We start from the raw sequence: 22964 nt of genomic DNA on the forward strand, positions 1-22964 counted from the left end.
AACTAGGCCCACTCCCCTGTATGCTGCAGTCTAAGTTGAGTATTAACTTGTTATGCTTCATTGTGAGCTAGGTATTAAATCGGCATGCTACAATGTATCCTGGTGAACTTACCCTCTGTGGTGTGATCTCAATGCTGTCTATGCATGCTTCAGTGTGACTTGAGTGTTAACTAGGCCTGAGACAGTGAGTCGAACGTTAACTAGGCCTGCTCCCCTCTGCTCAGTGCCAACTTCTTTTGCTCCAATGAATCCTCTGGCCCTGGGGCTGCCAGAGCTTTCACGGCTGCTTGGGTCTAAGTGCCTTGAGCGGCTCAGGACAGGTATCCGTGGGCAGAGCAGCCATCTGCTACTCACCTCTTCATTTGAACCATAGACCAGGTGGGTATAACCTTCCCTGACCTGCTCCCTGCCCTTCTGTGATGGAGGCTAGTGAGGGGCCCACTCCAGATTCATCTTATTGGGTACAGTTTGTGTGCCTGAGACTTTCCCTTGGTATGCTCCTAGAAATGCTTACTTTGGTGTTAAAATCAAACCCCAGGCTTTCCTCCTACTGAGGGTAGCTCTAGATGGATTTAAAAAAGAAAAAAAAAGTGTAAACCAAATGGAAGACACTATGAAAAACACTAAAGAAACGTCAGAGTGACATCACCCACATCAGAGAGATGCTGTCACCAGAGATAATGTCACCTGTAAGAGGTCATTAGTTATCAAAATACAGCCACCCATATTCCTACGTGTGCCCTCCTGTACTGGGACACCCCCAGCCCCTCCTGTGTAATTCCAAGCACACCCCTCTAGAAAACAATCCAGCCCTCACAAAGAATAAAACATCTGTTTTAATTGGCCAGTAAAATACATCGCAAATCATTAGTATTTTATAAACAGAGACATTAAGTTACAAATCCATGTTAAAAATTGCAGCTCAGTGCAGCAAATAGCTGTGTATCCAAAAGTGTGTTTTTCGCACTTCCACTTCCGCAGTGATGACAAGTACTGTTACTATATGCCATCTCCAGACTATAAGTCTGGACTGTAGTCCAAATAGGAGCAGAGACACGGGTACCAGGACCAGTGGAGTGTCTTCCGAGTGCCTTCAGGCTCTGCCCCGCGGGGAGACCGTGTAGGATGAGGTTCCAGAAGCAGTGTGTGACTCAGCTGAAGTGGTCTGCTTGCCCCTTTTAGGACCCTCCTCCCCCCAACAAAAAGTGACCCAGCCGTCGCCCTGCCCGGCCTCCTGGGGCTGAGGTGTAGGTGGACACAGCCTCAAACCCAGGTCCCTCCTTCTGAGGACTGCAGCCGGTCTGCTGGTGAGACACACCATTCCCTTTGTATTTGTTCTCTGCAGCATCTCCTTTCATGAGTACATTAAAGAGCTAGTTAAAAACGGTCCTTTAAAAACATTACAAAAAACAGCCTGAAAAATGAACATTTCTAGTTAAAAAGTCCTCCCCAAATTTCCATCCTAGTAGCTTAACATCTAGATTCTAGTTTTAAAGACACCGTGTGCTCCAGCTGGGGGGTTAATGGTCACCTAGAGATAACTAGACCTGCTCTCCCAGCTAGGGACTCTGCAGAAAGGGCTTCATTTCCCTGAAGACCAAATTTGAATTTCTCTGCCATTCTGTGTATCCATGCCATAAAACTGACCCTTCAGCCAAGAACAAAACCAACACAAGCCGAATGGAGAGGCTACCTGCTCAGGGCAGTTGAGACAGCAGGCTTGAAAAATACTGCTCTTGAGGTTCCAAATACAGTGAAACAGGGTGAGGGACGGAAGGCCACATAGGTGCAGGCCAGGCCAAAGGGCAACAGCAGGGAACAGAAGTGCACACACTGCAGAACGCACAGGGCTGTGACTGGGCCGGCTCTGTTACCCAAGGAAGGGCAAGGCGGGGTTACTCGAAAGCCCACGCCGCCCCATCAGTCCATGGATCTCCGGATCCCCATGAAGCCAAAGTGAGTAAGAAGATAAATGACCGCATGTTCCCAAATGGCTCATATGGCCTGCCTCTGGCAGATGGGTGAAGTAAGTAAGGTGTAGGCCTCAGCAAGGGCTCTTGTGGGGGAAGGGTTTGCCCGGCTCACAGATGGCCCGCTGGGGCCTGCTCCCAGTGCCGTGGGTTTCCTGAAGCATCTGGTGGCACCAGAGACTTTAAATGGAATGGGTGGAGACCTCGGACTGTTGCCTGATGTAGTTCTGGAAGCTCTTGTCTCCAATGGGGTGCTCCCTGGAAAAGCAAGGGAGTGCAAGTGTCACGCAACACCTGAAGTGTCCACTTGTGCTTCAAAGGGCATTCTTACTTACTTGTAAGTGTGTGATAACTATGGAAAACAGGTAATTTTTTACAAAAGAACTAAGCACAAAGCCTTCTATGGAAGTATCTGCTACAACTGTAATCTCTCATGCACACAATTACACATGGCATGTTGCACTGTGTGTGCACATACATGCACGTAATGCACACACATATAAATGTATATAAACTGCAACCCATGTGTTGCAGCCATGCATAGTGTGTGCATATATTGAAATACTTACACATGCAAATGTGTAGGCTATGTACACATGTATATGGGTTGTGCCTGTGTGCTACAGGGACCATACAACATTGACAGTGTGCACACTCCCAGAGGGCATGGTTCTGTCCTCCTGTGTGCTGCTGAGGCTCTGCACTGAGGGCAGCAGCTGGTGAGTCACAGCACCCAACTGCTGGTTTGGGACTATAAAGCTGACAAGTGTTTAATATCACAATGCAAGGTTTTTACAAGGAATCTAGGTTCCCCAGTTAGAGGCAGTCCAAAGGGACCTGCTGTGCTGCTGTGGTGGTCAGGAGCAGGGACAGGTGGGTCTAGGGTCGGTCCTAGGAGTGACCTGGTACAGTTGGGATGAAGGCCTCTCCACACCCTTCCGTGGGCAGATGTAGTGGACATGTGAGCCTTCATCTTTCTCAGGCTGTGCCACAGCTCTGTCATGGTGGTCCTGGGCACCTGCTAGATGAGGCCAAGGCCCCGCCACCCTCTAACTTGGTACCAAGGCTGTTCTAGTTTCTTTGTAGAAATCCACCTTAATTTTCCCGCATTCTTCCCCCTGTGTAGGCTGGCCTGCCTGAGGCCACAGTCTAGAGGTGGTAGTGGCTGGGAAGGCCCCACCTGGCTCGAGCCTCAATCTTTGCACACCCCGCATTTCTTTCTCATAGGAAGTGTGCCGCCAGTCCAGAGCTGGCCTTGCTGTTGGCACCTTGGGTAGCCTGAGGAAAACAGCAAGGAGCATGTGACACCAAAGCAGGCAGGGCATGGCTCTGAGCCACCACGGATGCTGGAAGTCCAGAAACATTGGAGAGGGACCACTTCCCTGGACCTGGCCAGTGAGCCGCTTGTCCTAAAGGGGAGAGTGAGGCCTAACCTTGGTGGTCACACAGCACGATCAGGCCTCCAGCTGGGCTCCACTGGCACCCTCCTCTGCAGGACGGTGGCCACACAGGGAGGGAGGCCTGGGGGGGCCTGGCCCTGGGGGAATTGCCCACATCACACCCTGCTCCCACAGCCCTTGGCTTCACAGCACTCACTGGCTGCCATATCTCGTCTTCTTGAACTTATCCCTCCGGTACTGGGCATGCTCCTGTTCCAGGGTTCCCACCCCGGCAATGACCTGCTTCAGCGTCTTGTAGGTCTCCTGGGGGTCATCGATGATGAAGGTGGAGTACTCCTCCTGCTCTGGGCCGTCATACACAGACTTGCTCCCACAGGCCTCTGCAGCACAAGGTAAGGGTCAGTGTGGGGAGTGGCCCAGGCTCCAGTGCCTCAGCCCTGACTTTGGTCATCTGTCCAGCTCACCCGCAGCACTCTCCACATCGGCCCTTTCCTGAAACGGCTGCAGACAGAAACAGAAGCCACTCCATGGGCAAGTTCTGCCCTAACGGACCCTGGGAGTGCCTCAGGGAGGCGGGCAGCCAGGGCCCTGCCAACCAACCTCCTGAGGGCCTAATGGCCCAAGCCGCAGCCCTTCCCCCAGCTACACGTCTCAAAGGTGCCTCATGCATCTGTCTAGAACCAGGAGAGAGGACTCTACACTTACATGTTAGGCTGGGCTAGCTCGAAGGCCCCAGTCCAAATGGGAGCCCAAGTGGGACAATCATCTATCCTACAAAGGGCAAAATTGGCACTCTTACCCACCTACCCTTGGGTATGTTCATGGCCAGGACACACTGGCTCTGGGGACAGAAGGTCAGACAGATAACCTAGTAGTTTCACACCTATATCCTTACCCCAGCCAACTCTGGAGGACATCACTGCTGGGGAAGGCTGTGCTGTGGTCTCTTGCCCCTCACGCAGCCCATTCAGCATGCCAGGAGCTCCCACAACCTGTCCCTCAACACCTGACCAAAGCTCCCCCCCCCCCCCCCGTCCCCCTGCCAGTCCCCAGGCATCTCAGCAGCTGCCACCTGCTCCCAAACACTGCCAGGAGCTGCTCATGGGGCCCATCATGCACCTAGGCTCCAGAACCCAGGCCTTGCAATTCTGAACATGCTGTAAATGGAACATTTCACCCCAAATACACATACTGAAATCTTAACTCCCCAGGTATTGTAGTTAGGCGGCACACACGAATGCATTTGTCCATATGCACACGCAGACACAACACACTCACCATCACATGTTCACATGCATTCTCACAATGTAGACACACAGTGACATGATACACATGTGTACCTGTTTATACTTACCCGTGGCCATACATGAACATATGTGCCCACATAATGCTCATGTGTCTATCCCTGTGCATACTCACATTTGCCTACATGCTCACATATACTCACAGAACACACTCACACACGCCCACTCACACAGGTGTATATATATACATGCATATATGTATGTATATGTACATATATGCATGTATATATATATATATATACACACACATGACATACATTCATAAAAGTGCCCCATGCACCCATGTGCCTCCTATATATGTACACAAATTTCCACACTTATACTCACACAATGACCACTCACATAATTCATGTTCAACACAGGCCTACAACCACACAAGTGTCCACACACACACATGTCCATGCGTATACATACATATACTCACACATGCACCATACAAAGCATGCTCAATGACATATACATATACATATATAGTTACACACCTGCTCACTCATATCTACTCCAACAAAATGCACATTCACGAACAATAGAACATTACGAATCATGTGTACATCCACACATAAGTACCCCAGGCATGTGCTTAAACATATACATATACCTGCAAGTATGCACATGAAATACATACATGTCCACCTTACTCATTTGTGTACCCCTCCCACATACACGCATCCACAAGATGCCCACATACATGTATATACATGTGTGGACAACCCCCCACGCATAGCCATACCCACACATATCTACACATGTACACTCACACATCTCTCTATGAAACAAGAAAATCCTGCCTGTAGTATAAAAGTTATTAAGAAAGAGTCTTCGAAAGAATTTGGCAGCTCAGAGAATGAAAGTTACATTCCACCTAAAACATCAATATAATAACATGTTGTCAAACTGCTTTTTTCCCAGTTGATGGCCTGTGTGAAACTTCCCTTCAGTGGTATACCAGACTCGGGCAGGGGCTACAGGGCCCCAAGGCTCTGGGCAGTGTCTCTACTATTCTACATCCCAGGACCTTTTCAGAAGCCATGGCTGCAGCTCCCGGGTGCAGGGTCTGGCCTGCACTCACCCTGCATCTTTTCCAGCTTGCTCATGTACAGGTTGAAGAGGGAATAGATACGTTCTGTCTCTCGGTCCCCGTCAATGTCCAGCTGGATGTTTGCAGGGAGGCCACTGTCCAAATACAGCAGGAACAGAAAGATAAAAACAGTTGCTTAAGCTTTTAATTATGTTGTTTAAAAGAGAATCACTGAAGAGAGAAAGTAGAGAGACCTTAATTAAGACCTCACCCCAAGTTGAATGCCAGTGGGCTCATTCCTACAATCTTAGCTATTCATGGTTCCAAGCCAGCCCAGGCAGAGTAATCTGTAATTAACTAGCAAAAAGCCAGAAAAGGAGGAGTGACTCAAGTGACAGCATCAGCCATGACTGGAATCATCCTCAGGCATAGGTCACTGACAGGCTGGCTGTCCCAGGGGACAGGAGGCCATGGGCTCCAGCTTCTGTGCCAGTTTGATAGAGGAGCCCTTGATCCTCTCTTAGCTTGACAGGCAGCTTCTCTTAAGCTTTGGCTTCTGTGCCAAAGAAGCTGGGTACAAAAGTGGCTCCTCCTCAGGCTTGTGACAGAGCCTGAGAGATGGATGACTGTTGACACACACGAGGGCGTTACCACTGCTGTCATGTACACAGTCACATGAGGTCTAACAAGGGCACCCCAAACCCCAGGGTATCCAGTGAGGCTTGGGTACTTGGTGACCTTCTGGGACTGGTAGAAACGACAGAATCTCAGTGACTGCAACATGTCAGCTGGCAACAGGGCCAGGAGATAGGAGCTGCCTCAGTCTCTGAGGGGGGTAGGATCGAAGCAGTGCAAGGGAGGAAACCAGGTGTCTGTAAGCAGATGGGACTCCCAGGTATCGGTGCTATGTGTCCAGGCTCTCCTTGGAAGAACGGCCTCTGCCCTGGATCCCACTTGGCACCAAGCCCCTTCCTCCCTCCCATCACCAAGGACAGCCATGCTCCAGGAGAACCTGCTAACCTAGCAAAAGCTTTGGAGAGAGCCTGACCTAAGGTTTCCTAGGTGGGACTACTTACCAAATAGCAGGAGTCTGGGCTACATTCAGAATGCATATAGCTCTTGGCTGAACCTCCCTTTCAGTGTACAGTTCAGGTGACCGTGGCTGGTGAACAGGGACTGCAGAGACACTTACCCAGTGCAGGGTGTGCAGCCAGGGGCTGTGTCGGAGGAAGCCCGGCAGCACAGCCAGTGACCATTCAGGTAGGCAGATGGGTGGAAGACAGTGAGGCGCTTCTGGTTACACTGGCTCACTTTGGTAAGGGTGTCGATCCAGTCCTTGGCCTCCACACAGTTGTTGGCCTGAATGTACAATGCACGCTCGGGCTGGATCACCTGGAACATCTGAATACACAGGATGGGCTCAGGGGACCACAGGGACCTCCGGCTGGACTAGAGTCCAGCAGGTGCCAGGCCATCACAGATGCCGTCAGAGGGGCCTCCCAGAATTCTGAAGCTGATGCAGGCCAGGTTGGCCTGGGTCACAGCCTGGCACTGGCTTGATGTTCTGCAGCTCTGAGCACAGGAGAGGCAGCCATGGGTGCCGAGGGTTTATGCACCCTTAAACTGAGGGCTGAGAGGGACGGAGGAGGTAAAAAGCAGTCTCAGGGTTAGGATGGCCAGGGAACTTCCTATCCTACACCTCACAGGTCTCCATCAACATGTTCCAGAGGACATCACACCATCTGAGCTCTTACAGATAGCGACAGGTGTTAGTAACATAGCGTATGTCTGAGTCTTCTTGTGTAAGCCATCAGGAGGCACTGGGGCCTGAGCGCCCACCTCCACAGCCTCAGAGCCCGGGCACATGATACTCTCACCATACAGCAGCTCTTCTTCCCCCCAGATTAGCCAGAGTCTTCCTCATACCAGGTGTAACTTCCTCATAAGGCCTCTTAGGGAATGCACTGCCTTTGCCATTTGTTGTTCATGCAACAAACGTTGCTGAGGGCCAGGTACTGTCCTAGGTCTTGAGGACAGTGTGGATCAGAACCTTTGTCCTTTGAACTTCCAGACAGCAGGAAGACAAAAGTGAACAGAAAGCACAAGTGGCTGTGTAGGGGTAAAAGCCTAATGGGGTTAGGGGGAAAAAAAAGACAGTCCTGTAGCCAAGCTCATATGGGGAACTAAAAATTAAGTGTGTAGAACATGGGAAGTAGGTGATGGAAGGTGTCCAGGCAGAAGAGAGTGAGTAGGCAAAGGTCCTGGGGCCAGAGAGGTAAAGTAATTGGGAGGAGCAGGCTGGGCTGCACACAGCAGAGCAGGCCTAGTGGAAGCCAGAGCCTGGGAAAGACACAGATCACACTGCCCAGGAATCAGGGAGTAGCCAGGAGTGAGGACTTCTACAGTTGATTTGAGGGGCTGAGGGGCTCAGACTCCAACTCCCCCGGGAAATAGCTGGGGCCTCACCTACAGGCCCCAGGTGCCTCCCTGAACAGCCCAGGAGGCCACAAGGCCCAGAGAGTGGTGCAGGGCAGTTAAAAGCTGGGAACAGAGAAGTACCATGCAGCCTGTGCCTGCTCATGTGACTGCAAGGCAGGGAGCTGCGCAGGGTGGGTGGACATTCACCTGGTCAGAAGGTGTGGACGATGCAACGGCACTGTGGTTCTAAAAAGAATGCCTTTGTTTTAGGAATGTGCCTGAAAGGACACAGAGATCACATACTGGGGGCATGGAGGGGCCTGCTAGCTCAAGCCAAGGGGACAGAAAGGAAGGGTCTTGACTGCAGAAAGCTGCCAGGGAGGCCCCAAGTGCTTGGGCCTGGCTTAGGGCCTGGGCAGGGTATGAGGCTTGGATGGACAGCACCTAGACACCAAGGAGATTCAAATTTGGAGACGCAGGGTGGCTGGAGGGCTATGCTCGCAGCCCATGCAGAATGGAGTGTGAGGACGGTTGCCCAGAACAAGCAGGGCCATACTCACGTTTTTCATTCTGAAGGACTCCTCCTCCAGCCGCTCCACAGCCAGGATGTTCTCAATGGGGATGCTGCAGAGGGGCTGGTCTCCTGCCGCAGAGAGGGTATGAAGCTGCACTTGGCCGCAAGCTGTCCTGTGTGCTGGGCTCTCCACAGCACGGGCCCCATCACTACCACTGGCCCAGGACGTGTGCCTCCTGGGTGCATGGGGAAACTGATTTCCTAAGACAGTCTTCCTCACTCAGGAAAGGTAGAGGGAAGAGAATAAGGTCCCTGGGCGGCCCAGCTCACAGGGCCTGCCTGTCCCCTGCCCCTGGGGCTGCAGCTGGCCTGAGCTAGCACTTGGAGGCAAACACCTTTTCTGGCATTCCTCAGAAAGTGGAACTCCCCCCAGAGCTGGACGGGGCTCTTGAACCTCTGAGTGAGGCAGAATGGGAGGCCCATTACCTTTGCTTTTCTGGTAGGTGAACTCATGGTTTGTCAGGCGAAACCATCTCTTCTTGAAATTCTTCATCCCAAAGCGTTTTCTTCCTTGTGCCCTCTTAATCATAAACCTGCCATGAAGGGCACATGGACCAGTGAGTGTCCTCAGCTCAGGGGACAAAACCCTCTCCTCCTGCCCCAGAGGCAAGATCACATGCTTCTCTTTTGTGCGCATAATCCTAGGGTGGGTGGGGGTGCTCAACCTCTTCTTGTTTTTTCCTTTTGTCAATCCTGGGGCTTGAACTCTGGGCCTGGGCACTGTCCCTAAGCCTCTCTGCTCAAGGCTAGCACTACCACTTGAGCCACAACGCCACTTCTGGCTTTTTCTGTATATGTAGTACTGAGGAAATGAACCCAGGGTTTCATACATGCTAGGCAAGCACTCTACCACTAGGCCACATTCCCAGCCCCCCTTGTTTTATTTTCTAATGACAAGAGAAAACTTGAAGGACACATGCTCTGCTTGGAGAAGTATGACCTCCTATAGGTGCCCACCTTACACTACCAGAGGACTGACATGGGCTTCGGCAGACATGTCTCCCTTGCCCTGGGTGCCAACAGAGCAATGTAGAAAACACCAGCAGACACACTCAGGAGGATGTGGTACCGCAACTCACAGAGCATGAGGGCTTGTACTGGGAACTAGAAAGGTGGGCCGGCCGAGAACAGGGAAGACATGGCACGGCTTGGGAGGCAGGGGGATAGGAAACATGAATGCAGCCCAGCTGGGGGTGGGGAAGGGGGTGTCAGCTCACAGGCTTGTCACATGCTAAGAAGCTGGTGCGCCCCTTTGTCCAACCCACCTGGGCTGCTACTACCAGACCTGGTCCCCCCTACTCAGGAGATCAAAACTACTCCTTAAGATCCATGGAGAATGAAACTCCAGTTCATCATCGTTAGTGTAGGATCTTTAATTGATCTAGTATGTTGAGCAGAAAGAGAAGAAAAGAGGAATAAAAAAGAAAAGCAAAAGCAACAGAGAGCAGGGGACAGGTAGAAGGGAACAGAAAAGCAAGGCTGCAGATGAATGTTCTGCTGGGAGGAATGTGGATGTGGAAAACCATGCTAAGGGACTGAAAGCAAAGTTCTAGAAGGAAGCAACCGGGCCTCACAATACAGGTTGTAGAGCATCTTTTCCCTATACTCCCAAGGGCCACAGAGCAAGCCAGGAGTGGCACTCCCAGCCACTGTTGGGGACTCAGCACAGATGGAAAGCTGCATGTCCCCACACACATGGGCAACCTGGTCGTGGTAAGGCTGGCAGCTGAAAGCCCAGCCTGGAGGCGTTACCTTCAAAAGCCAGGAAACACTTATGGAGATTCTGGATCATGCAACAGCTGAGTTAGTAGGTGGAGAGTCCTAAATGTTTTGACTGTAAGATTTCTTGGAAAAACAATTTTTTTTACAGCTGTACATACATTAGGCTTTGTAAATTGTGAACTGTACACACTGCAAACTCTGCATTACTAGGAATTCTAGTCCGGTGCACAGGGAGGAACTGCTGAGTGTAGTTACATATAGAGGATTTGGAGCTCTCTAGAAAAGGGATTTATGAGAATTCATTTGCTCAAGACCTGGCTCAGGCCCAGTAACTCACTCATTAATGACTTGTTTCTATCATCACCCTTCCCCAATGGGAAAGAGGAGGTAGGAGTGCAGGGCTGGGGCAGAGCACCTCTGGCTGCAAATAAGGCATTCTGATCCCATGTTCATAGGATGGCTGAACCTGACACACATGCTAAACTCTGTGGCTCTGTGTCTTGCCAAGTGTGTGTGTATCTTGGGACACAAGCACCTCTACAAACATCTTCAGCACCCTGAGTAAACCTGGATGATCAGGTAGGATATGGTGATCCCTCAGAGCCAAGATGACAGATCTGTTTCAAGATGCCATTTAGGTTCCCCCCGCTGGGCTGATCATAGCTAGGGACACAGATGGGAGGCAGAGGAAGAATCAGCAGCTCAATGTGAGGTAGAGGCTCAAAAGTATAAATGCCCAGGACGCCAGCAGGAATGGCATGTGGTGCCACTACTTGGAAAACCAGTAGGATCTCAGCTTTGTTGGCAAGGGCCCAGGAGAAACCACAGTTCCATGCTGGCCAGTCGTCTGCCATGTATCGCTGCATGCATGTCCATAATTCCCTATACTCATAGGTGATCTGAGCCAGGTCCAATGACTCATGCCTGTGTTCCTAGCTACTGAGATCTGAGGATCGCAGTCTGAAGTCAACCCATTCAGGAAAGTCTGTGAATCTCTTACCTCCAACTAATTACCAAAAAAAGCTGGATGTGAAGCTATAGCTTAAGTGGAAGAGTGCTAGCGTTGAGCACAGCAGCTCAGGGATAGCACCCAGACCCCAAGTTCAAGCCCCAGGACTGGCACCCCCCCCCAAAAAAAAAAAGCAGATGGTTAGGGCAATCTAGTGCTGAGCCAGGAAGGTCTACTGGGACCCTACAGGAACGCTGGCCAAGCTGAGTGAGCAGAGCCCTGCTGGAAGATGGGAACAGGGCCAGGGACAGGACTGGCAGTCATTGATATTCAGACAAGGGGCAGATTATTCTGATGTTCTGGAAGGAAACCCCAGTGCTTAGAGGCAGGACACGGATTGGTCACAGAGCATGGACTGCTCACCAACAAGGCCACCAAGGTTCAGTGGAAGACCTCAGGGTGCAGGAACCTAGGCGTGGTTCCCATTGCCCAGCAAGTCTCTGACCCTGGCTGGCCACCAGTATGACTCACCATCCCCACTCTCTCCCCATCCAGCAGGACTCACTGCTTACCCTTCTTTAAGCAGGATTGGCTGCTCTATGCTCTTGGGGTCCCTTCTTCCCGAAGATGAAATCAAATCCAAGAACTGAAATGGAAAAAGGCCAGACTCAGGTGGGAAGCATATAGGTCCCTTTGTTCTGATAGAAACAAGATGCTAATGCCCCTCTCTCTGACATAGTGGAGAGAATGTGGGGATGTAGGGACCTGAGTCCTGTAAAAACTATAATCTGAAGTCCTCATCTCTACCCAACAGCCCACCCAAGTCCAGTCCTACCAAATCTCTATCGCCCAGGACCTCCTGAGGTGCTGGCAGTGCCAGACAGGACTTCATAGGGAACCCAGGTTGGCCTCTGCTGGCACAGCCAAGGTCAGGAGGGGAGTGGACTGATCCCGCCAGCTCTCCAGGGTCACAGCTGTTCCTTTCTTGGGCTCTCTGTTTTGGCCCAGGACTCTCCCACTCTAACCGACTGTCTTGAGACTTCTTTGGATTCTCCCGTCGTGAAGGGCTACCTTGAACCCCAGTCCCTTCCTTCTCTTCCTTTCAGTGCTTTTCCAGTTTCTGAGAGAAATAGTGGGGACTGCTTCTGATCAGTAGAGAAAAATGAAGCTTGGGGTCACTCTCCCCATGCACAACCCTAATGTAGGGCACAGAGAGGGTGTTTGGGACAACCGCTGGGTACCCAACACACAGCAGGGCTGCTAGGACTGGAGCAGCACACGTGGGCCTAAGGCTGTGGCCACAGAGGACTGAGGAGGAGAAAGCATCCAGACACCGACTCCAAAAGGAGCCACATCCTAGGGGCACAAACAGGGCTGGGTTTGAAGCAGGCATCTGGGATCAGAGAAGCTGTCTAACAATACAAACTAGGTGATAATGTCCTGGGAAAAGTGCACTGACAGTCTCATACTTACATTTTTTACAGCATCAGCATACTTCTGCTCATTGAAGAATTCGTAAAATGTTGCCATATATGACTCCTTAAAACTTGCCTAAAACGAAACAAGTCACTGATGATGGACAACTGGGCCTGAAAGTGCTAGTGTATATGGGGGAAGACAGACCCAGTTCACAGCAAATGAGGAGACCCTAGTTCTTGTGGATAAGCTAGAAGATGCAGGCCCATCCCAGGGCTTAGCCTGAGCCTCTGAACACTGCACACTAAAGGATGCCATTAGAGGTTCAGAATGGACATTTCCTTTGGTACAAAGGACCCAACATGTCCCTGTATGTCACCAACATCTGAGCTCCAGGTTTACAGAACCACATACAGCCTACAGATGTTGACTAGGGTCTGGGGCCATGAGCCCGGCCAGGGCTGACACAGAGCCCTGGGAGTGGCTGGGAGGGTGGTGCCCCAAGGGATGCCTGGCCTACATACAACTCCAACAGAGTTGGACGATAATGAAGAGGAAATGAAGATCCCTTCCTCAGCGTCCCAGCACAGACACTGGAGGCTGCACACAGATGAACTGCTGGTTGCCTTCTGGCACTATGGACATACCCTGGGACAATCAAGTGCCCCCCTGGCTGTCTGTGGTTAGGGGTTCCTGGAGCAAAGGCAGCTTAGGACACTCCTGAGGAGACATGGCCACCCTCTTCATCCACTGAAAGAAAGTCAGGTTGGCCGGTACCCCACCACAGGGAACAGCATGATCTGTGCTCTTCCCAGAGCAGAAGCAGCTGGGAGATGCTCAAATGACCTGTGTCTGTAGCCGATTGGTTTATCGTTAGACATGTGTTGAATACACACTTCATAGTTTCTGAAGAGGTCTATAAAAATCAGTGTTGCTAAAAAAGACAATGAGAACAGACTTACTGACTTGGACTTGGACAAGCTTCCGAGAGTCTGGATTGTTTTTGAGATAAGTGTCAGGGTTCTGGATGTTTGTGGATCCTAGAAGATGAGAAAAGGGCAATACTGGACTTGATTCAGTCCTACAGGGTGCCGTAACCAATTCCAGGGCCACAGGTGACAAGACAGACAACATCATCAAAGCTGCCACAGCGTGAACACTCGGACTAAGAGCAAGGAGGATTCTGGAAGGTCCTTGGGGCCAGATCCTACCCGACTGGCCCGTCACAGAGAGACTCCAGGCTCTGCTCAAAGTGAGCAAATTGCTGCCCAGCTCAGCCTTCCAGCTGACACACAAAGGCACAGCTCAAAATGAGAGGCATCTTGCAGGGCCACAGCGGAAACCCTACCCAGGCTATTAGAGAGCCGGGAAATTTAAACTAGAACCAAGGAAAACACAAGTGTGCCATCCTGCATGCATATGCAGACACCCTTACCAAGGGCGATTTCTCTCCAAGGGGGCTCTAGCTGGCACGTCTATCTGGGATAAGGTACTCTGTTAGCCTAGCAGAGCTCTAGCCTCACAGGCCTGGCCTGTGGCAGGTGCTAGACAATATTGTTCCATGAATAGACAAATAACCAAAACAGGATGAGCACATTGCTTTTCTCATGTAATCAGCCATTTAGGCCCTGGTCAAGCCATTCATATAGCCTTTAAAAATAGTATGCTGGGTACTGGTGGCTCACGCCTATAATCCTAGCTACTCAGGAGGCTGAGATCTGAGGATCACAATTCAAAGCCAGCCTGAGCAGGAAAATCCAGTAGACTCTTATCTCCAATAAGCTGCTTGGAAAAAGCCAGAAGTGACACTGTGGCTCAAGGGAGTACAGTGCTAGCATTGAGGGCAAAAAGGCATAGGCATGGTATCTAGGCCCTGAGTTCAAGCCCCAGGACACATATACACACAAAGTATAGTTTAGTATGGATTAGTACAATAACTTAGCTGAGGGGCTGGGAAGGTGGCTCAGTGGTAGAGCGCTTGCCTTGCATGCATGAGGCCCTGGGTTTGATTCCTCAGCACACATAAGCAAAAAGAAAAAAAAAGCCAGAAGTGGCGCTGTGGCTCAAGTGGTATAGCGCTAGCCTTGAGCTGAAGAGCTGAGGGACAGCACCCAGGCCCAGAGTTCAGGCCCCATGACCGGAGCCCCCCCCCCCCAAAAAAAATAACCTAGCTGCAAGAACAGAAAGGCTGATGAACCAAACTGAACAGAGAAGGGCCGTGCTGGCATGTTCAGGACTGGCTGGCCAGGTCACTTACCGTATGGTGAGGTGTCAGCTGGAAGAGGTTTGGGGACAAAATAGCAGGAGCAAAGAATCTCAGGAAGATGAAGCTACTCACAGCAGTGTACCTCACATCCAGGTCATCTGCAGGTAGATGGAGGATTAATTTCCACTAGGAATTTCAGTGCTAATGTATGGGAGCTCCCAACCTTACCCTGCTGCTCCTTGGGACCTCATAGAGAAGTGGGGTTCTGGTTTTGCCTGCCTCCCTCTCCCTTCCTCCCCTCCCATCTGCTTTTCCCTGGTTCTGTTTCTCTATGCATGCCTATATGTCTTCTTATGTCTCTCTCTCTGTATATTTTCTTCTATTTCTATGACAGTATTTCTCCATCTCTCTGTCCTCAATTTTTTTAAAAATTTTATTCTTTGGAGGTACTGAAGTTTAAAGTTGGGCTTTTTCTTGCTAGCCGGGTGCTATACTGTTTTATGCTGTTTCTTTGTTGTTGCTGCTGTTGTTTTGGTCCAACACTGAGACACTGGTGTCTGAGCACTGTCCCTGAGCTTTTTTTTTTTTTTTTTTAATCCAATTGTTTGGTGATTAACTGGAAATGTAGAGTCTCTCAGATTTTCCTGCCTGGACTGGCTTCCAACTGTAATCCTCCGATCTCAGCCTCCCAAGTAGGTATGATTACTAGCATGAGCCATCGGCACCCAGCTTGCTCTGGTTAGTTTTAAGAAAGCGTCTCTTCTTACCTAGGCTTTCTTGGTCCACAATCGTCCTATTTTAAGCTTTCCTCCATAACTGGGATGACAGGCACAGATTACCATGCCTGGGTTCTATGCTGAGATTAGGATCTCAAGAACTTTTTGTCCTGGCTGGACTTAGACCACCTTTTCTACCTCAGTCTCCAGAGGACCTAGAATGATAGGTATGAGCTGTTAGCTGCTGACCCTCACTTTATTGTCACCGCAGGGCACACTCTCTGGTGGCTTGGGTCACAGAACTCTGGGTCTGTCTAGGGACTCATTATGGAGTGGCCTGGTCTCAGCTGGGTTAAGATGACAGTTTTATCATTTGTTTCCTTCCAGTGTTTCCTTTGGGAACTGCATTCTTGACCCTCTGTACTTGCTGATCCAAGGCTCTGGGGACAGGGCAGTCCTGGGGCTGGCAGGTTCACATCAACCCAGACTGCTAAGCCTGGGAGCAAGGAGCCTGCTCTGCCTGAGAAGTGACTCTAGCCTGAGTTCATCAAACTTGTGCCCTGCTCAGCAGGATGTCTGTACGGGGTGGGATGTCTGCTCAGTGGGATGTCTCTACGGGTTAGGGGATCCAGGGCTGGGAGGTCTGTGTGTAGTGAGGTCCTGGAAGTCAGGAAATCCCATGAGGTTGGACCCTTGCACCCCTAGGAACCACAGGAAGCCCTCTTTTCCTAGCCCTCTAAGGTTCGAGTCACTTGGTGAGGGAAAGCTTCCCTTAGAAGGAAAGGTCTGTTAAAATGGCTCATTTTGACAAACATGGCACAGCGTTCATAACCCTGAAAAAGGAGCTTTAGGGGAACAGGCCCACACCAGGGGACTGATGTTCCTCCCACGAAGCTGGCAACTCTGGATGCCCTCTGTGGCCTGGCGGCTGCGTGCCAACTTGGGCCCTGGCAAGGGGCTCACCTTGGAAGCGCTTGGCAGCTGCCTCCCTCAAGGAGAAGAAGATGTCACACATGACAGTGGGGCAGCTCACCCCTGACTTGGTGATGACGGTGAAGATGCGGTCCACATACTGCCGAAGGCTCTCCTGTAATGGGTGTATGGTTGGTCTGGAGTCTCCTGAAGGCCACAGCAGTGCCAGCGAGCAGATAACCCTCCGTGACATTTGTTTTTTTTTGTTGGTCGTGGGGCTTGAACTCTGGGCCTAAGCACTGTCCCTCAGCTCTTCAGCTCAAGGCAAGCGCTCTACCACTTGAGCTACGGGGCCACTTCGGTTTTCTGGTGGTTTATTGGAGATAAGAGTTTCACGGCCCATGTAATTGTAACTCCTCTGTATGGTAGTCTCACAATAAAAAATAAATAAATAAATAATAAAAAAGAGTTTCACGGACTTTCCTGTCCGGGGCTGGCTTTGAACCGCGATCCTCAGATCTCATCCTCCTGAGTAGCTAGGATTACAGGCGTGAGCCACTGGCGCATGGCTCCTCCGTGACATTTATAAACAACCTCCCTTTAAAAATGCCCTGTACAGGGCCTGGAAGGTGGCTCAGTGGTAGGATGCTCGCTTTGCATGCACAAGGCTCTGGGTTTGATTCCTCAGTACCACATACACAGAAAAAGCCAGAAGTGGTGCTGTGGCTCAAGTGGTAGAGTGCTAGCTCAGGGTCAGTGTGCAGGCCCTGAGTTCAAGCCTCAGGACTGGCAAAAAAAAATAACAAATGCATTGAACAACTCATAGTGAAATAATCATTGCCTTGTCTAGAGGCATGGGCCCCTCTCCTTGGACAGCACAGAGTGGACTGAAGTCCACGAGGGTGCACCTCTGAGGGTTAGAATCTGCCTGTTTACAAGCATGACCCAAATGGAGTCCGAGCTGCATGAGGGTACCACAGGAAGAGATGAAAATGCTAGCTTTGTGATCCCAGTTCCGAGCAGCCCGAGTGCCTGTGCTTTTCCTGAGAAGGAAGCTGCTGGGCACACTGGCCAGATCAAATTTTGGGAGGGCAGCAGGAACTGATGGAACTAGGAGGGGAGCGAGGATACAGGCAAGCGTGACAAGTGTGTTCAGGGCTGTGCGCAAGGCCAAGGGTCAGGAAAGCAACTTGGTGCCCAGTAGTCCTCCCCTTCCCCCCGCCCCCCCCCCAGATCTTAGAACAGTGTCGGAGGGGCTGCTGGTGGAAGCCAGCTGGAAATTAGCTTTGAGAAGGGGCCTCACCATGTTGTTCTCAAGGTTTTCGCCATCTCGCAACTTGACTGGGTCGATTTCACAGGACCTGTGGCTCTGGCAAATCTGGAAGGTGTGATGGAGATGGCATTGCATACATTGCACACAGCACAAAGCAGAGCCCCAGGGTTCTTGAGAGAGGAGGCTTGTTTAGAAGTGTCTGCCAGCAGACTGTCCAGCCAAGGGCACTCTGTATGTGTGTATGTGTGTGTGTGTGTGTGTGTGTGTGTGTGTGTGTGTCCCAGCTGAGAATCCAGTGTGTGTGTGTGTGTGTGTGTGTGTGTGTCCCAGCTGAGAATCCAGCAGTCTAAGGAAGGCCCTGCCTCACGCAACACAACACAGCAACACAGCAAGAGACAGCTGGTCACCTCTTTCCAGACGGCTGAGAGGAACCCAAAAATGTGGACAAAAGCCAGGGAGTGCAGCACTGTATCACAGCCAGTGAGCTTAGGCCCTTTGGACACACAGAGTATAGAAAAGGGTCCCTGGGAAGACCTGGGTTCTCTTGAATGTCCTTTCATCTTTGGCAGAGTAAGGGATTTTCTTGAGTATTTTTTCCATTTGAGAAAGTTAAGATTTTGGCGCTCATGTAGAATATTCCCTCTACAAATCTAATAAAGGGAGTCCCCATAGAGGGACCTTTGCCCACTTCCCTTATTTGTCTTGCACAGAAACACCAGCCACCACACGGCGATGACAGACTGTCTCACCTCTTCTATGGTGGACTTCAAGGTGACATGTAGGTAGTGCATGCCTGCCAGCTTCATTGTCTCATCTATGCACTTGGATGTCAGTGAGTTTCCTCGGAAGATTGTGTTGGGGTCTCTGGAAAATACCATCAGGGAAAGTATTTATCTCCTAGAGGCACTGAGGGAGCAGAGCCTCCCCCGAGCGTCCACTCATCAGATGGAGACTCGAGTCCCCAGTGTCTATTTCCCGAGTGTCCACTCATCAGATGAGGACTCGAGTTCCCAGTGTGTCTATTTCCCGAGTGTCTACTCATCAGATGAGGACTCGAGTTCCCAGTGTGTCTATTTCCTTGAGCATCCACTCATCTGATGAGGACTCGAGTCTCCAGTGTATCTTAAACAGAACCCAAGGTGCAGGACTGTGCTGTGAAAATAACCCTGTCCCAACAGTGTACTACTGTGCCATGGGTCACCCCCAAGCTGTCTCTGCCCTCTGCAGGGTGGCTTCTTCACACCCCAGCCTTAAGCAGAAGGAACAGTGTCCCCTTGTGCTGGTCACTGTAGGAGCTCTCACTCCTGACTATTCCTGACCATCAGGCATTAATGTGGAGGAAGCAGCACCCACAATCCATTTGTGCTGTAGAGATGTGGGCTCTGGACATCTGGAGTTCTCTAGAGCTGGCAGGGTCAGTCCCTAAGCCCCAGAGCCTGTTCCCTTTCCCTATTTCTCCTTTGATCTCTGGAGAAATAGTACTTTCTGAAAGAACCCATATCTGTATCTGTGCAAAGACAGCACGAATCTACAGAGCCCCCAGAGAGCCCCATCGTTTTCATGGACTCTATACTTGGATGTGGTTTTGGAGGGAAACTTGCTACCCTGACAGCCCTGCTCCTGAGGTCCAGCTTCCCATTGTGGTAGGGGAACGGCAGGAGGAAAAGGGAGCAGCATGGGGGTGGGGAATGGGGTGGGGGGGCAGAACAGGAACAGAGACACAGGGGGCAGGGCTGTGAAGGATGTGCAGCGGAGACAGGCACAGAGGGAGGGGAGACAGCAGGCAGGGTGGGGTGTAGTCATGAGAGACAGACTCAGTGGGAAGGGCACCGCAGGTGGGCGTGGGCCCAGCAGGGGAGGGTTGAGGCATACTCACTGGGTCCTCTTCACCTCTGCACTGGCAATGGCGCTGATGAAGGGCACCACCTTGCCATAATGCAGCAGCAGCCGCACCAGGGGGATGGCTGCCTCCTGCTTCTCTCTGCACACCTCACCCAGGATGTGAGCGGCTGAGGCTGAGACAGGCTGGGGAAGGACGGGGTGAGGGTCAGCACCCTGGGCACTGCTCCACTCCCGGGGTAGGGGGGTTTGGGGCAGGGGTGTCCACTGTGAGGGCCAGCACCCTGGGCACTGCTCCACTCCCGGGGTAGGGGGGTTTGGGGCAGGGGTGTCCACTGTGAGGGCCAGCACCCTGGGCACTACTCTACTCGGGGGGAGGGTGTCCAGTGTAAGTGGGGCACAGCAGGGTTACCTGCCAACTATGCTAAACACTGCACAGTTCTCTGCTTTTTTTTTTTTTTTGGTCATGGGGCTTGAACTCTGGGCCTGGGTGCTGTCCTTCAGCTCTTCAGGTCAAGGCTAGTGCTTTACCACTTGAGCCGCAGCACCACTTCCGGCTTTTTCTGTTTATGTGGTGCTGAGGAATCAAACCCAGGGCCTCATGTGTGAAAGGCAAACATTCTACCACCAAGCCACCTTCCCAGCCCAGACAGGGAAATACGACTTTATGAATGCCTACACCAAGACCTCCAATGTGTGCCCTGTCCATCCATGCCTTAGGGTGGGGCTTTTGCTTCCTCCTGTCAAAATCCAGCAGTTCTGAGGCACCTGGCAGACAGTCCCATGATGCTGAGCCACAGCCAATCACAATGAGAGGTTGAGAAGGCCAGGTTCCCATGGCCCTAAACTGCATGGGGCAAGGTGTCCTTGCCCAGCAAAGGGCAGTAAGCTGGGCAGGAAAGGCTCCAGGGAATATCACCAAGGCATTCAGGGGCCACTAGCAGGTAGACAAGGCCTGGACAGGTATCAGGAGAATGAGTGGTACTAGGGTGGATGACTGGGTGTGGTCTGACAGGTAAGTGGGCCTGATAGGTGTCTCAGAAGCTAAGTGAGCAGAGCAGGTGGGCCTGGACCCCCACGACACCTCCCCCCACTGTAAATGGTGAGTGTGATTCCCACAGACACCTCCACATCTGCAGACTTTAACAGCAGGTCCCGCAGGGGGCTGTAGTAGTCGGAAGAGAAGACGTGGTCCTCGGTGTAAACTACATTCAGCCTCAAGGAGCCCAGGTCATCAGGCTTTAGGCTCTTGCTGCCGTTGTCCCGTGGCTGGAGGAAATACCTGGCATGGAGGGAACACAGGGAGAACTGAGAACAGCACCCTCCACAGGCATTTCAGGGCATCTTCAGAGCAGTGGAGCACCTGTGCACAGTTACCCTGCCTCATTACTGTCATGTGGAAAGAGGCCGGGACAGCAGGGCCATTCCACAAGACACTCCAAGGTGTGACCACCTTGGCATTTACAGAGCCACAGACTAGGAAGCCAGTTGATGACAGAGGGATAAGAAATAGGTTTAAAAAAAAAAAAAGAGCAAAATGAACCTGGAACCTGCTAGGAAGAAAGATGAGTAAAAGGCTAGGGAACCTCTGCTGTCGATGTGATTAGTTCTGGACCACAGCACCCATCAGCTCAATATCTGAGCAGCTCTGACAAGTGTGGGGCAGGTTGGCTTGTACAGATGCCCAGTGGTCACTGTATTCTGAGTGGAATTCTTCCCTCCTCCCGCCCAGTCTGGTCATCCCTCTCCACCAGATATTCCTATCCAGAAGGCTGGGGCAGAGCCTCCTCCGAGGCCCTGGACATGGTGCTCTCTGATGATTTTCAGAGACTGCCTCTGACAAGTATCACGGCTTGTAAGCACTGCCGGAAGATGGATCTAGAGGAAAGCCTGAGAGGGTACCACCCTTGTAAATGGGGAAATGAGTGACACAAGAGTGACACAACAGCACACTGGGCCATTGACCAGACACTCAGCACCATGCACCTGTGCTGTGAAGAAAATGTATGGACTAACCACAAAGTACAATCACATTTCCTCTGCCAGATGCAAAATATGGAGAAAAATTAAGGTGCAAGTTTCTCCTGCACTCCAGTGGGCCCCAAGGCAGAGAGAGGCTGCACACGAGGCAAGCCTAGGATGCAAGAATGGACAATTCATCCTGCCAGGGACTCAAGAACTAAGGTGAAGACCATCCACAGGGCCTACCCTGATGATAGCCACCCACTGGCTGGGGAGACCCAGCTCTGTCCAATCTCAGTCTGGCGTTTATCACTCTCCTGTGTTTCTCTTAAGGCTCTGAGTGTCATATCCCTTGCTCCCAATGTGCTTGCCTGTCACCTTCCCTCATCTGCTGTTTCTCATGTGCTGCGAGAGCAGAGACTTGATCAACAAGCTCAAATAAGCCCAAACTACCAACCAAGTAGAAGCAGGTGGAGCCAGGTGGGGCCTCGGCCAGTGTAGAAGTGTCGTCCTGTGGCTCAAGACCACCTGTGGATACTCTGTCCCCATCATGTGCACCTACCATGCTTCATAGGAACTAGACTGTCGCAGCACTTTGAGCGGGATCCTTAGCTCCCCTAAAAATTCGTCTCCAAACTTCAGGTTGCTGGCATTCCAGAGGTCAACTCTGAAAAAGATGAGTGTACTCCAGTCAGCCTGATGAAGGAAGGACTTGGACTGTGCCAGCCTCCAGGCTGGGGGGGTGGGGCAAGAGGGGTGCAGCAGAGGCCTCCACTTCCAGAAGTCAGTGTCTGTGAGGATCTGCCCCGAGAAAGGGTAGGTCAGGCCATGTCTGGTCATTGGATAGGTGGTAAGAGACAGGGCTCTGCATCTGGGTCTGGGGAACAACAACAGGGACACAAATGGCCTGGCAGTGGAGAAAACTACTTAGCATGCCATGCACAAAGGAGACAAGGCTGCCTCCACTCTTGGCTATGGTGGCTTGGGTTCCTTTACCCAAAAGAAGTCAACGGCCCCCACGTGGACAGGGGTCAGGGGGCTCTGGGTGCCTCAGCTCTGCTGTAGCACACAAGCCTGGCTCTTTAGTGTGGGCTCAGCATGGTGGATGGGGAAAAAAAAAAATCTCAGAACCCCAGCAGCTCCCTTGCATGAAGCTGCTGTGTGGCAGGGATGGCTGCCACACTCGCTATGTTTGACACACGTAAGAGGACCAGTGGGTTACTGTGATGCTCCTGCCGGGACACTGAGCCCTGCTTCCCCTGGCTCTGGGATTGACCTGCTGGGG

General features: G+C 51.5%; 1 protein-coding gene across 8 annotated transcripts in view; it reads right to left on the reverse strand.

Annotated features, from left to right (window-relative positions):
* Positions 1 to 818: 818 nt before the first annotated feature.
* Positions 819 to 22964, reverse strand: part of Rasa3 (RAS p21 protein activator 3) — a 92046-nt gene continuing 69900 nt past the window's right edge. For 6 of the 8 annotated variants that reach the window (XM_042697331.1, XM_042697333.1, XM_042697332.1 and 3 more), the window contains 16 exons: positions 22242 to 22346; positions 20843 to 20999; positions 19755 to 19903; positions 18628 to 18742; positions 17909 to 17983; positions 16657 to 16780; positions 15029 to 15135; positions 13734 to 13811; positions 12829 to 12906; positions 11928 to 12001; positions 9111 to 9217; positions 8671 to 8753; positions 6885 to 7093; positions 5744 to 5847; positions 3567 to 3750; positions 819 to 2228 (listed from right to left, as the gene is read on the reverse strand). In XM_042697331.1, the coding sequence (XP_042553265.1) occupies positions 2153 to 2228; positions 3567 to 3750; positions 5744 to 5847; positions 6885 to 7093; positions 8671 to 8753; positions 9111 to 9217; positions 11928 to 12001; positions 12829 to 12906; positions 13734 to 13811; positions 15029 to 15135; positions 16657 to 16780; positions 17909 to 17983; positions 18628 to 18742; positions 19755 to 19903; positions 20843 to 20999; positions 22242 to 22346 (1825 nt within the window). In that variant the 3' untranslated portion in view covers positions 819 to 2152. Of the gene's footprint in view, positions 2229 to 3566; positions 3751 to 5743; positions 5848 to 6884; positions 7094 to 7328; positions 8357 to 8670; positions 8754 to 9110; positions 9218 to 11927; positions 12002 to 12828; positions 12907 to 13733; positions 13812 to 15028; positions 15136 to 16656; positions 16781 to 17908; positions 17984 to 18627; positions 18743 to 19754; positions 19904 to 20842; positions 21000 to 22241; positions 22347 to 22964 lie in introns of those variants that run through there. The other 2 variants (XM_042697338.1, XM_042697339.1) reach the window with 2 other exon arrangements.

The sequence above is a fragment of the Dipodomys spectabilis genome, unplaced genomic scaffold (genome assembly GCF_019054845.1).
Source record: "Dipodomys spectabilis isolate Male_0828 unplaced genomic scaffold, ASM1905484v1 ptg000215l, whole genome shotgun sequence".
Classification (NCBI taxonomy): Eukaryota; Metazoa; Chordata; class Mammalia; order Rodentia; family Heteromyidae; genus Dipodomys; species Dipodomys spectabilis.